Source organism: Mytilus trossulus, chromosome 4 (genome assembly GCF_036588685.1).
Source record: "Mytilus trossulus isolate FHL-02 chromosome 4, PNRI_Mtr1.1.1.hap1, whole genome shotgun sequence".
Lineage (NCBI taxonomy): Eukaryota > Metazoa > Mollusca > Bivalvia > Mytilida > Mytilidae > Mytilus > Mytilus trossulus.
The window spans coordinates 76822050-76835667 of NC_086376.1; the positions used below are offsets into that span (position 1 = coordinate 76822050).

General features: G+C 31.2%; 1 protein-coding gene across 1 annotated transcript; it reads left to right on the forward strand.

The window, feature by feature from the left end:
* Positions 1–349: 349 nt before the first annotated feature.
* LOC134715998 (dihydropteridine reductase-like) lies at positions 350–7625 on the forward strand. Its single transcript, XM_063578655.1, has 6 exons — positions 350–483; positions 1994–2183; positions 2640–2780; positions 3303–3411; positions 5718–5801; positions 6198–7625. Exons 1-6 carry the CDS (start codon positions 397–399, stop codon positions 6298–6300), a joined length of 714 nt encoding a protein of 237 aa, XP_063434725.1. The 5' UTR covers positions 350–396; the 3' UTR covers positions 6301–7625.
* The last annotated feature ends 5993 nt before the right edge of the window (positions 7626–13618 follow it).

The window sequence follows — 13618 nt, forward strand, 5'->3', positions numbered from 1 at the left end:
ATAAATATCAAACTTTATAATAAAAGATCATATAAGTGTCTGAATAGAGTTTATATAGAAAATGAGAACCCCAAAATGAAAAGAGTAAATAGAGTCACTAAGGCAAGCAAAATCAGAGAACTGAGAAAAAAGTTACTGATGAAACTGATTAAACTGGCTTAATATGAGCAGGTACAGTGCACTGGTTGAAATAACATTATGTGTACTTAAATTTCATACTTTTTTTCCCGAAAGCATTTATTTCTAGTTTGCTCCCGTGGTCGAATACGGAAATTTTGTTTTTTTTCGCAATCTGGCAAATTCTATAGGACGAGCACGGGTCGTAGTCCTTTTTTTAAAGAAACTTTTGACAAAGGGAGGTAATACATTTTTTTTAGAAAGTGAAAGTAGGAAATCATGGCACTTGCTGGTAAAATTTTAGTATATGGTGGCAAAGGAGCCCTAGGATCAGCTTGTGTTAGCCATTTTAAGGCTAAAAACTATGTAAGATATTGCAGCTAAGTTTTCTTGACCGGAAATGTGAATTTAAGACGAGGAAACTTGTGCTTCTTGAAAATTAAAAATCTAGGTCGGTTGAAACGGTTGAAACCATTCTCAAATCAAAATTAATGTGTAGGTCACAAGAAAGTAGTCTGTCATCTGTCTTTATTTATGATGTATGTTTTGTCTGAAATATGTTTCTTTATGTTTTGAATATTTTTGTTTAATAAAGTATGATAGGGTACATATTGTATATGGCCATATGTTAGTCAGTTTATCATTCTCAGCTCCTTCAAGTCCTGGAACTGCGCCTTCATATACAACTTGAACTCTCATAGTAGTGTCTTGTACATCGCCAATGTAACAATGCTTACAATTTTGCAGTAAGAGTCAATGATATTGATGTCATTTATGTAACTCGTTCTTAAATTCATCAAAATCAAATTTGTCCTTTGGACTGAAAAGAGTACATGATGATGATCATAAATTCCTTGTTTCAATAGAAACATCTATCAGAAGTTGATTAATGTGCTGGAAACCAGCAACTGCTCTGAACTGATTGTAACATATACTTTTGTTGCTGCTCTGAAAGATGTACACTTTTGCCCTTGAGTCCAATATTTTTGCCCTTGAGGTGGAAACATAATAGTTACATGGTCTAAAAGTTGGATTTGTAAATACACGTAGAAATCATCCCCAACATGATATCACTAACTAAATAGCTGAATTGATGTATTTTGATATCATTAATAGCATTTCTGTCAAAAACTTGCTTTAAAGTGAAAAAAATATAAGTATTTCATTTGGAACTTTTTACATGGTTAAACATCACATATTAAATGAAAAAATCAAATGAAGTTGTGTTGTTGATTTCATGACTTCACCATGTCTAATACAGTTTATAGAAAATCTTTGTAAAGACATACCCAGTATTGTATAAAATACAATGTGTATTTTGAAGAAGTCTATGCATCATATTTTACATGTTTAAGTATTAAAACAATAAATAACATTGTAGAACTAAACCAAGGGACTTGACACTAAGAACTAGAAGTATTTAACATTAAGATCAATATTAGTATCACAGTCCTCTTTCTTTTCTCTTAGATTCTCATTTCCTAATCAATCAACCTCAATTCAGTCTCACTAAATGGATGATTTGTTTTAATCAGATGTTATTTTGAAGAAAAATTAATAACAATAAATGTATTAATCATGTTTACTTAATGAAAATTGTCAAATAAAATTTCAAAAATAAAAAAAGACTGCATATTTCAGGGGGGGGGGGGGGTAATAATAAATGATAAGAACATACATCATGTACAAGTAATGGCAATGCAAATCACCCACTTACAAGAAACAATCAATAATCTATATTGCCTTACTTTTATTGTTGTAGGTGAAGACCCCACTCCCCCCTATAAAAAACACAAAATATGTGTAATTTATCTGCTGTATATTGTAAAGCAAGGTACTATAACATAACATGATTTTACATTTCCTTTATTGTTAGTGGGTTGGATCCATTGATTTGATGCCAAATGAACAGGCTGATGCTAATGTAATTGTAAAACCATGTGACTCATGGACTCAACAGGAAGATGAAGTTGTTAAAGCTGTTGATGGAATTGTGGGAAGTGATAAGTTAGATGCTGTTCTGTGTGTAGCAGGAGGCTGGGCAGGTGGAAATGCTGCAGCAAAAGGTGAACAATTTCAATATTTCCTTTTTTTTGTTTCCTTTCTTCATGTTCTTACATGATACATACTTCCACATATTTTGGGAGCAATGGTTATTGTTGTCCTTAATATACACCTCATTGATTTTCACTAAAATTTGAATTTTGACTTTTAATGTAAATTCAGAAATTATTGCAATGTTTTTATTGTTGCTAAATTGTGACAGGGTTAAAATCGCAATAATTTAAACTCGCATTTTGAAATTTTTTATGTTAATTTCAATTAAGCAGCATTGTTCTCTAAATCACAAAAATTGAAATAGCAACTGGAGTTCGAAATGACAAAATTGCAATAATAAATGCATGCAATAATTTCTGAATTTACAGTAGTTTATTGTAACTTATAGCTTTTTTTCTATTTGTGATACTTAGTATCTCATGTTTTATCAGTATCAAATAACTAATATTCTATTTGACTTCCAGAATTTATAAAGAATGCTGACATGATGTGGAAACAAAGTGTTTGGACATCCGCTATATCTGCTGCTGTTGCTTCCAAATATTTAAAAGATGGTGGACTACTTGTTCTTCCTGGTGCAGCACCTGCTGTTAGTGGCACTCCAGGTATCTCATACACATTGTCAAACTTCTTTTAAACACGATATAAAATGAAAACAATATACAGATTTACATTTGACTGGAATTATAAGACTGGTAAAAACTGAGGATGTTGAAGAAAGAATCAGTGTCAACTGCTCTGGAAAAATGTGTGATATATTTTAAATGTGGCCTATTGAAAAGATATTTGACAGACTGGGCTTAAAATAATTTATGTTTAGGTTAACTAAAATTTGAATTGTTTGTGATGTTTTTATTATTATGAAATTGCTACAAGATGAGTGTCACAAATAAAGAATTACATTTGAATTTTGATAGTGTTACTTACATGTAGCACTTTCTGAATTTGCCATTAATAAAACTGGCATTTGTCTGGATTGGCAGTCTTCAATATTAACATTTGAACCAGTTGCCTATTTTCCATTAAAATGTAACCATGGAGAAATTGTCATAATAATCAATTGAATTAATGCGTTCTTTAGAAAAATCACATAAATTAAGTTCTGAAATGTTGATTTATTTTGTCAGGTATGATGGGATATGGTATGGCAAAGGCTGCAATTCATCAGTTGATAAAAAGTTTAGCAGGAAAAGATAGTGGTCTTCCAAAAGATTCAAGTGCTCTTGCCATTCTACCGTAAGATAATTTAAAGTCATTCAGTTTAATTAATTTTTGGAAAGATTAGAACTTGTTCTAAATCTTTACTTAGGCACTGGCCTCCCTAACAACAGGACAGGTTAGCTACTGTAACTAAATGTATTCACACTGAAACATAGTTCCCTATGGTTCTCATGTATTTGCACATAATACACATATAACTGAAAAAAATGGGTATATTATTGGAGCAGTTCATTCAAGAATGTATATCATTAAGGTGTGTTGATGTGCAGGCTTTTTAAAACACATTTTGATTAGGTAACTGGGTATTGATTCAACTAGTATGATTGACAACTGTCATTATCACTAAACAATCAGAGACAAGGTGGACCTTTAATTACAATGCCCCACCTCCTAAACTGTCAATCAAATTGACCACATTACCTGCCAGCCTCAGTCTTATATAATTGTGCAGAACACTCAATATACATATAGTTCTTAATACACAAGTACTTGACCTCATAATTGAATACACAAATGTGCATATTAGATGTTTGATATTTATAAGGATGATAGATTTATTTATTGCCAATTACTTTTTATCTACATTACATAAAGTGATTCTGTAAATTATATCGGAAAGATAAATGATTAATGGATTAACAAGATCTTTAAAAAAAAATGAAATATGAATATAAATATGAATAAATAAAAGGTATTCAATAATCATCTGTAATTAATCAACAATTAAATTAGTTCACTTTTTTTCTTTATCAGGAATTATTGGCTTGAACCAGTTTAAAACTTTTCATTATAACAAACCATTGTTTATTAGTTTATTTCCCATCAATTATTATGTCTATTTTAGTCATTTGAATTTTTATTAGAAGTGAATAAATATTTTTGCAATCAAGAAAGAGTCCACATTTTCAATAACATAAGTTTTTTAATTGGTTTAGGTTGAAAAAGTACATTTCCAATGCCCTGTGTTGAAAAATACTTTAAAAATTTATTAATCTTCAATGCCATATAACCTATGTTTCATCTTACAAAATGCCCATAAACAACATTTTTCAATTGTTTTTGTTGACACTTTAAAGTTTTAAGCTGTTGGTCCAGATTTATGTCTTACAAGGATAGTTGGTAACATTTACTAGAAGAATTTTTTCATTTTTTGTTTTTTTGAAACGTATTCAGAACTGGCAACATAATTTCGATAAGATATAAACAGCAGTTTAAATAAAATTGTTCAAATTAAGAGACCCATATTATTTAGTTTGAGCTCATATTATCCTCATACTGGAAAAGCAAGTTTCCTTCTAAAAGACCTGCTTTAAATGCAATTTTCAGCAATAGTGCTTTATAAATGTTCATTTTTCCCCACCCAGTGTTCTTTCCAGAAATTTTGGATAGCATTTCATTTTGCGTAAAAAAAAACCTGTATTTTTTTAATGTCATTTGTAGCGTCGCGTTGATGCTCTATTTCCTTTATATGTTTTAGTTTATATTGTTCCATACCTTAATATGAAATAGTTCAAACTACTCTTCTAATCTTTCCATGAGTGATTTCCATCACTTTGATTGGTATAATCACAGAACGATTGATGGGAGATAATTATTAGATACACATATGTATACCGTATAGCGGGTTATTTTCGCAAGGTTTAAATTTTTGCTCATTTTCGCGAATAGAACAAAATCGCCAAAATAAATTCCGTCAATTTAAAAGAATACATGCAAGGGTAATGTTAAAATGTTGAATCCGCCAAAATAATAACCGCCAAAATTTTTCGTATACCTTATTCAATGAAAATCGCGAAATTTTACACCCACGAAAATAACCCGCTTTACGGTATTACATGCATTTGAATTTTCTCTGGAAGTGATTTAGTACCAGACTGACGAAAAATTTACTAGCTCACCAGATAACAGTCCAAAAATACATATCATAAAATTCACCGAAATAACTTGATATACGAAGATGTGGTATGAGTGCCAATGAGACAACTCTCCATCCAAATAACAATATATAGAACTAGTCTGTTCTATTACATTTAAAAACCATGTGGTTAGAGAAGGAAAGAGTACCAATTTTAAAATGTAGCACTTGTTTGTGTCCATCGCATAGTTTTTAGTACAACGTGTTGATATTTCTTACTAGGGAAAGTAAAGAGTATTTTAGTGATTTTACTTTTTACAGACATAACTATACTACCGGTATTTAAGATCATAACTTTTAAATCTTTTCAATGAGTCATTTTTGATATTTCCAGACAGGTGGAAATCAAATGTTGAATTTTGATAATTTGTATTATATAAATGTAAACTTTTTTTCTTTCATTTAGTGTAACTTTAGATACTCCCATGAATAGAAAGTTTATGTCAGAGGCAGATTTTGGTACATGGACCAAACTGGAATTTGTTGCAGAGTAAGTAACCAAAATACTCATTGAAATTTTTATTTGTTGGTTCATTTAGAAATTTAAGAGGGCTTGTTCTTCAGTAAAAAAACTAACAAATGGAACAACCTGGTGGGATTGGGATTTGAATGCAAACACACAAGATGTACTAACTTTTAATTTGCATTAATGTGCAGGACCATGATTTGAATTTATTTTGTTCCCCGAGCAATGTAAACATGGATCTAGCAATAGGAGAAAAATGTAAAAACTAGGTTAATATAGAGTAAGTTATCAACATTGCAGTTATAAGCCATCAAAACAACAGATGCAGGACATATATATAATCATTGACCAGTTGTTCAGAAGCACCAATTCTTGACCTAAAGAAGCATTAAGTTGTCACATTTTGTTTGTTTATTTTAGATTGTTTGACAAGTGGTTGGCACCTGGTAGTAGACCAGGCAATGGTAGTCTGATCAAGTTGGTAACTAAAGACAACAAAACAGAACTGGTGTCTGTGGAATAAGAAATGAATAAAAAATAGATTGCCAAATAACAATAACTTGTCATTATATATGTGTTGTGTTAACTAGTCATATGTTTTGTCTTCTGGTTAGGGTTTTTCTGTTAAAATTTATTTTCTGTATTCTATTTTTTTGGGGGATACTTTTAAGGATGATGTCTGCCAAAATTAAAAAAAATGTATGTAAAAAAGTCAGTAATCTGCTGCCGTCTTTGTAAATGTAAAATTATTTGCAGAATAATGACAAATATTGGTAGCAGCACTCGTTATTGGAAATTATACTCTCAACCCAAAAGTAGTTTCTTTATTTCAAAATAAAGACATAAATCTTTACTTCCTTTGAAAAACATTTTAACTAATTTTTGTTGAGACAAAAGGTAGACAATCAAAGATATAAAACTTTAGAAAGTTTCTATTAAACCAAATGAGACCTTTAAGATTAACCAAAACCATCTGAGGTCTCTAAATTTTATATTTTTTGTTGATGAACTAATATTTGAAAGACATTACATTTCATGCTATGATTGCTTTTTTCACACAATATCAAACCACTATTTTGCAACATTTGAATAATGATTTGTAGATCAAATCGAAGGATGAAAACAATTGCCTTTTACAATGCAAATAAAAAGTTAAAATGCATGTTCAGTAAATTTTAATGACTAGTTCTTGATGCTTGTATACCTGTGGTATCATTGACAGTTTGCCTTCATAAATGTTTGAAAACACATGAATAACAGTTGAAATGAATATGCATGATTTTTACATTGCTTTTTTTAACATTTTTTTGTTAGAATGCAGATTTTAGTGGATTTTTTTTAAAACATTATAAAGTTTAAGTCAAAGTACTTTAAATGATGTCCATTGTAATAACCACTGCCAGGTTGAATACCAAAGTTCTGAATTTTTACACATTTATTGCTGTATAAAGCTTAAAGCACATACATGTAACAATTGCACTCAATTATATATAGCCAATTAAATTCCATATTTAACAAGCTTGAAGACCTATTGGTGGCCTTTAGTTGTTATCTGCTCTTTGGCTGGGTTGTTGTCTCTGACATACTCTCTATTTCCATTCTCAGTTTTACTTAAAAGCTATATTATAAAACAAAATATAAAGAGGTAGAATCTTGTTTCTTTTGTTTCATCATAACATGCATGATGCACTCAGTTTTTAGTTAGTTCCAGTATTTAAGATAAATGCTTTCATGACAATTGTTGATGAGATTACTGTTTTTTAAATTGTTTTAAGTACAATCATGTTTACATTCCATTTACAGAATATTTGGTTTTTGTGAAACTATAATAATAAATATTTGTTAGAGTATGTGTGTTGTTCCTTTCATTATTGTGCATTATATGAACGAACAAAGTTTGTAACATACTCCTTGAAAAAGTAAGAGGAGATGATAGTCTGCTTGACAAAGCAATTTATCTAACAGTGGTTATAGATGAGAAATCAACAATTAAAATCTTTCACCTATTTTAATGCCCCACCTAGGATAATACAGGGGCATTGTGTTTTCTGGCATGTCAGTCCGTCCCTTGGTTTGTTTTCGTCTGTTTGTCCTGCTTCAGGTTAAAGTTTTTGGTCAAGGTAGTTTTTCATGAAGCTGAAGTCCAATCAACTTGAAACTTAGTACACATGTACTTTATGATATGATCATTCTAATTTTAGAGCCAAATTAGACTTTTGACCCCAATTTCCTTTGCTTTTTTCGCAGTCTATTCTTATTTAGTTACCTTATCAGCATTTCTGGTATGCAGTACCTGACTAAATTAGCCTTGTTTGTGACATTGAAAATGTATTTCTGTAGAGTTGAATTTTTAAACCAAAAAACAATTCTAGTATGCTGAATTTGTACATAGTCTCAAATTCAAAATTGTTTGTTCCTTCTCATGATATTTTATTTGGGTTATTTCTAAGTGTTGCAGTAGAAAGGGAGCTCTAAGAAATTGTCTCAAGACATACATTTTGTTTACACAGCTCATAACAGGAAAGAAATGCTTGATAAAAGAGGAAAAAAGATACCATAGGGACAGTCAAACTCATAAATCGAAAATAAATTGACAACGCCTTTGCTAAAAATGAAAAAAACAAACAGACAAACAATAGCATACATAAAACAACATAGAAAACTAAAGAACAAGCAACACGAAACCCACTAAAAACTAGGGGTGATCTCTGTCGCTCCAGAAGGGTTAACAGACCCTGCTTTACATGTGGCACCCGTTGTGTTTCTTATGTGATAACAAATCTGGTAAATAGTTCAATTCGGTAGGTCACATTCAGGAAAGGGAAGGGGATTGTATTTACGACATAAGGAACATATCCGATATCATTTGTGAAACAGGTATTCCGTAATGGTCAACCAACTGGTGATGGCGTCCGTAAAGTTTACGAAGGGATGATTTCAACTTCACTATTTGGTACTCTTGGTTTAAAAGCTTCCTTGTGAGCAGCAACCCTTTATCAAGAAAATACGAAAGGAAATGCAAGCACTGGAATATCGTATCAATTGGGATATATATATATACCCTGTATGCAGGTGCTGCTAGAATGTTGCTACTTTGAAATGGAAAGTTCACAATTGGAAAGCTGAAATCATCTCTTTTGTCGAAAAGTTTTGTTTTCAACCGACCCTCATTGTAAATTTCTAGATGCAAGTCAAGATATGAGGCCGACTTAACTGTATCTGTAGTATCCTTTATCTCTAGTTCGATGGGATAGATGCGTTAAACATAGTCACCAAATTTTGAATTATTTAGTGAAAGAACATCATCTATATAGCTGAAAGTAGAGTTAAAGAATATTGCTAACTTATTAACACGAGGAATTGCTTGCTCGTGTTTCTATTCATTGTATAATTGAATTATATACATTTTGAGAAAGTTAATAGTTAATTTATATAAAGAAGTTCAATTTTTTAACATGGATACTTTCTGTCCAAGAGATATAAGATGCAAGAAGGGATATTTGAAATAAATGAATCAACTTATTCTGTTTTATTTATCCAAATTCTCCACTGATTATATACCGCAAACAATTGTAGATATGAATTAAGCGCAGAAAAGTTAATAATTTTAAGCACACATAAATTAAACAAGAGACACGTCCAAATAATCCTGTTCAAATTCAAGTATTAGTCTATAACTGTATTGTGACATTGACTATAAACCAAAGAACTCAAAAACTTAGTTTTGGGAAGGTTGAACAAATGGTTCCAAAGATGAAATACAAATAGTAAATTTCGGCATATGAATTGCTGATGCTAAAGAGAAGTGGGAGATACATAAAAAAGAAGAAATACTATTACACAAAAATTGTACTTCCTAGGCAAATTGAAAAAGGGGAAGTCTATCAAAAACTTAAAACCAAAACTACCAATCAGCAGAATAAGTGAAAAAAACAACTCCTATTTTCATGACTAGGTACAAGCGTTTCCCGAAGACAACTCGTGGACTAAACATGGTTTTATAGCAAGCTAAACATCCTACCTGTATGACAGTTGTTTATAGTTTCGTTAAATTGACAAACTGAAATCATACATCACAGATATCCCAACTGACTAAAAAAATCAAGCAAACATTCAAATAAATCTAACAAAAAAGTGTACTAAGTGTAATAAATAGTAGTAAATGAATATACATTCAAAGACTTAAACAATGTACGTCAGACGAGTGTTTCGGCTACAAAGGGAAAAGTTTACCTAAACATTGTAAACTCAAATCGAAAAAAAATGACTGATAATGATATGGCAAAAAAACCAAAAAAAACAAACGAAAAACGACCTCAAAATAAAGGCCAAAAATAAACAACACCCTAAAAGTATTGACCTTGGTCGAAGGACCTCGAGAAAAAGGGATATACAAAAAAATATATTGATGGCCTAGCTGACCGAAAACACATTTATTTGGTCCTGTAACTGAAAATAAATAAATTATGTTGTCACCTGCTTGAAAAATAATTGGTTTTATAGCAAGCTAAACATCCTACCTGTATGACAGTTGTTTATAGTTTCGTTAAATTGACAAACTGAAATCATACATCACAGATATCCCAACTGACTAAAAAAATCAAGCAAACATTCAAATAAATCTAACAAAAAAGTGTACTAAGTGTAATAAATAGTAGTAAATGAATATACATTCAAAGACTTAAACAATGTACGTCAGACGAGTGTTTCGGCTACAAAGGGAAAAGTTTACCTAAACATTGTAAACTCAAATCGAAAAAAAATGACTGATAATGATATGGCAAAAAAACCAAAAAAAAAAAACGAAAAACGACCTCAAAATAAAGGCCAAAAATAAACAACACCCTAAAAGTATTGACCTTGGTCGAAGGACCTCGAGAAAAAGGGATATACAAAAAAATATATTGATGGCCTAGCTGACCGAAAACACATTTATTTGGTCCTGTAACTGAAAATAAATAAATTATGTTGTCACCTGCTTGAAAAATAATTGGTTTTATAGCAAGCTAAACATCCTACCTGTATGACAGTTGTTTATAGTTTCGTTAAATTGACAAACTGAAATCATACATCACAGATATCCCAACTGACTAAAAAAATCAAGCAAACATTCAAATAAATCTAACAAAAAAAGTGTACTAAGTGTAATAAATAGTAGTAAATGAATATACATTCAAAGACTTAAACAATGTACGTCAGACGAGTGTTTCGGCTACAAAGGGAAAAGTTTACCTAAACATTGTAAACTCAAATCGAAAAAAAATGACTGATAATGATATGGCAAAAAAACCAAAAAAAAAAAACGAAAAACGACCGCAAAATAAAGGCCAAAAATAAACAACACCCTAAAAGTATTGACCTTGGTCGAAGGACCTCGAGAAAAAGGGATATACAAAAAAATATATTGATGGCCTAGCTGACCGAAAACACATTTATTCGGTCCTGTAACTGAAAATAAATAAATTATGTTGTCACCTGCTTGAAAAATAATTGGTTTTATAGCAAGCTAAACATCCTACCTGTATGACAGTTGTTTATAGTTTCGTTAAATTGACAAACTGAAATCATACATCACAGATATCCCAACTGACTAAAAAAATCAAGCAAACATTCAAATAAATCTAACAAAAAAAGTGTACTAAGTGTAATAAATAGTAGTAAATGAATATACATTCAAAGACTTAAACAATGTACGTCAGACGAGTGTTTCGGCTACAAAGGGAAAAGTTTACCTAAACATTGTAAACTCAAATCGAAAAAAAATGACTGATAATGATATGGCAAAAAAAACAAAAAAAAACAACGAAAAACGACCTTAAAATAAAGGCCAAAAATAAACAACACTCTAAAAGTATTGACCTTGGTCGAAGGACCTCGAGAAAAAGGGATATACAAAAAAATATATTGATGGCCTAGCTGACCGAAAAACATTTATTTGGCCCTGTAACTGAAAAAAAATAAATTATGTTGTCACCTGCTTGAAAAATAATTTTGCACTGCTGAATTTGAAAATGGTGAAGCTAACAACAGTTGAGACAGCAGCCAGATTATAAACATCTGTCCAGTCTGCAGATTAAGCTACGGTTTTTTTTATACTTTAATCACTTTTTGTATGTTCCTGTTGTAGTGTTTGATCCAGAAATATTTAAAAGCATTTCAAATCTCCCGCATATATGTAACTACATCAAGACCATACTTAAAACTGCAACAATAATAAACATGAAATGGTCATTTTATAACAGGAAAAGACCGATATGGTTTCATAAGTAGTCTTTTAAGGCAGCCCTGATTGTGTATGACACAGACTTGTATACCGGTAGTATTTTTCGTTTATATCATTCTTTATACCTCTTTTTTCAATAGACTGAGAATGTCATTTATCATAGTTGGAAACAGTGGAGGATTATAATTTGGAGTTACTCACTCTTTGCTGTTACATATGGCAATGGTTGCCACTTTGCTTGCCCCCCCCCCTCCTCCCCGAAAAGAAAATGTTTTATGCCTAATCAAAACATTACTCATATCTAACTTGACTAAAGGGAAATAACTGCCAAATTCATGTTTTCCGATTTGACTCAAATTCGCATATCTGATTTATAACAAACTGAAACGTATATCAAAATTACAAAAAAAAATGAATAAGAAACGCTTAACATTGCATGATGATGGACTCCTTATAATTAATCAGGATTCGTGTTTATACAAACTCATCATAAATACCAGGATTTAAATTCTATATCTGCGCCAGATGCCCGTTTTGTCTACAAAAGATTCACCAGTGAAGCTTGAAAGAAAAAAATCACAAAAAGGCCAAATAAAGTACGTAGTTGAAGAGAATTGAGGACCAAAAATTTCCTTAAAGTTTGCCAATTGCAGCTAAGGTAGTCTAATCCTACGGCAGGAATGCCTTAGTATATAAAAAAAATCAAAGTTTTGTAAACAGTTAACTTATAATTATGAACATATCAATGATAACTCAAGTTAACAGTTTTGCTGACTACTGGGCTGGCTAAACCCTCGGGGAATCAATACTACGCTAGCAGTGGCATCGACCTGGTGGTTGAAAATAAACTCATCATAGGTATCAGGATTGAAATTTGATATTTGCGCCAGACGCGCTTTTCGTCTACAAAGGACGCATCCGTGACGAATCTATACATTTTAAGAACCTGAAGGTCAAATAATGTACTAAGTTGAAGATTATGCGATTATACCGTTTTCTGTTATTCCAATTTTCCCTCGGTTTTGGTTTGTTACCAGGATTTGTTTTCGCTTATGAATTTTGAACAGGGGTATACTGTTATCTTTATTTCTCATGGAGATGCCATCAGAATAATGCAGATTGTCATGCGATTCAATAAAAAATAAATATAAACTTGATGTCAAGCACGTGTAATCATATTAGGATGATGTTTAAGGACTGTTTGATTTCATGTCTTTGAATAAAATTCATCAATTCATCTGAAATCTTCTCCGTGGCTTTTCAATTTCATTAAGTTGACTTGTGTTTTCCCTTTAATTAATAACCGAACTATTAAAAAACTAAGGTTCCAACTCCTTCCTGCAATTTAACTATATATGAATTTGGCCATTGCATTTTACACCCTTTTTTGTCATGTAACTCTTCAACTGTTTCAGTACCTTCAAACAGCGATATACTGCTGGTACATAATTGGATTTTTTTCACCATGAAGATAAATCTAGAAAATCACTTCAGATGCTTGACAATCAAAAAGTGTTCTTCATTTTTTCAGGAACATATATATTAACAGTTAGATATACTGTTCCCAGATTTTTTTAAGGTAAAATGAACATTTTTGTCAAACAAAAGAATTATTGGG

Coding starts and splice junctions, on each gene's coding strand:
- LOC134715998 (XM_063578655.1), top strand. CDS start 397: ATGGCACTTGCTGGTAAAATTTTAGTATATGGTGGCAAAGGAGCCCTA. Junction 2,184..2,639: donor TGGAAATGCTGCAGCAAAAG/GTGAACAATTTC, acceptor TTTGACTTCCAG/AATTTATAAAGAATGCTGAC. Junction 3,412..5,717: donor AGTGCTCTTGCCATTCTACC/GTAAGATAATTT, acceptor TCTTTCATTTAG/TGTAACTTTAGATACTCCCA.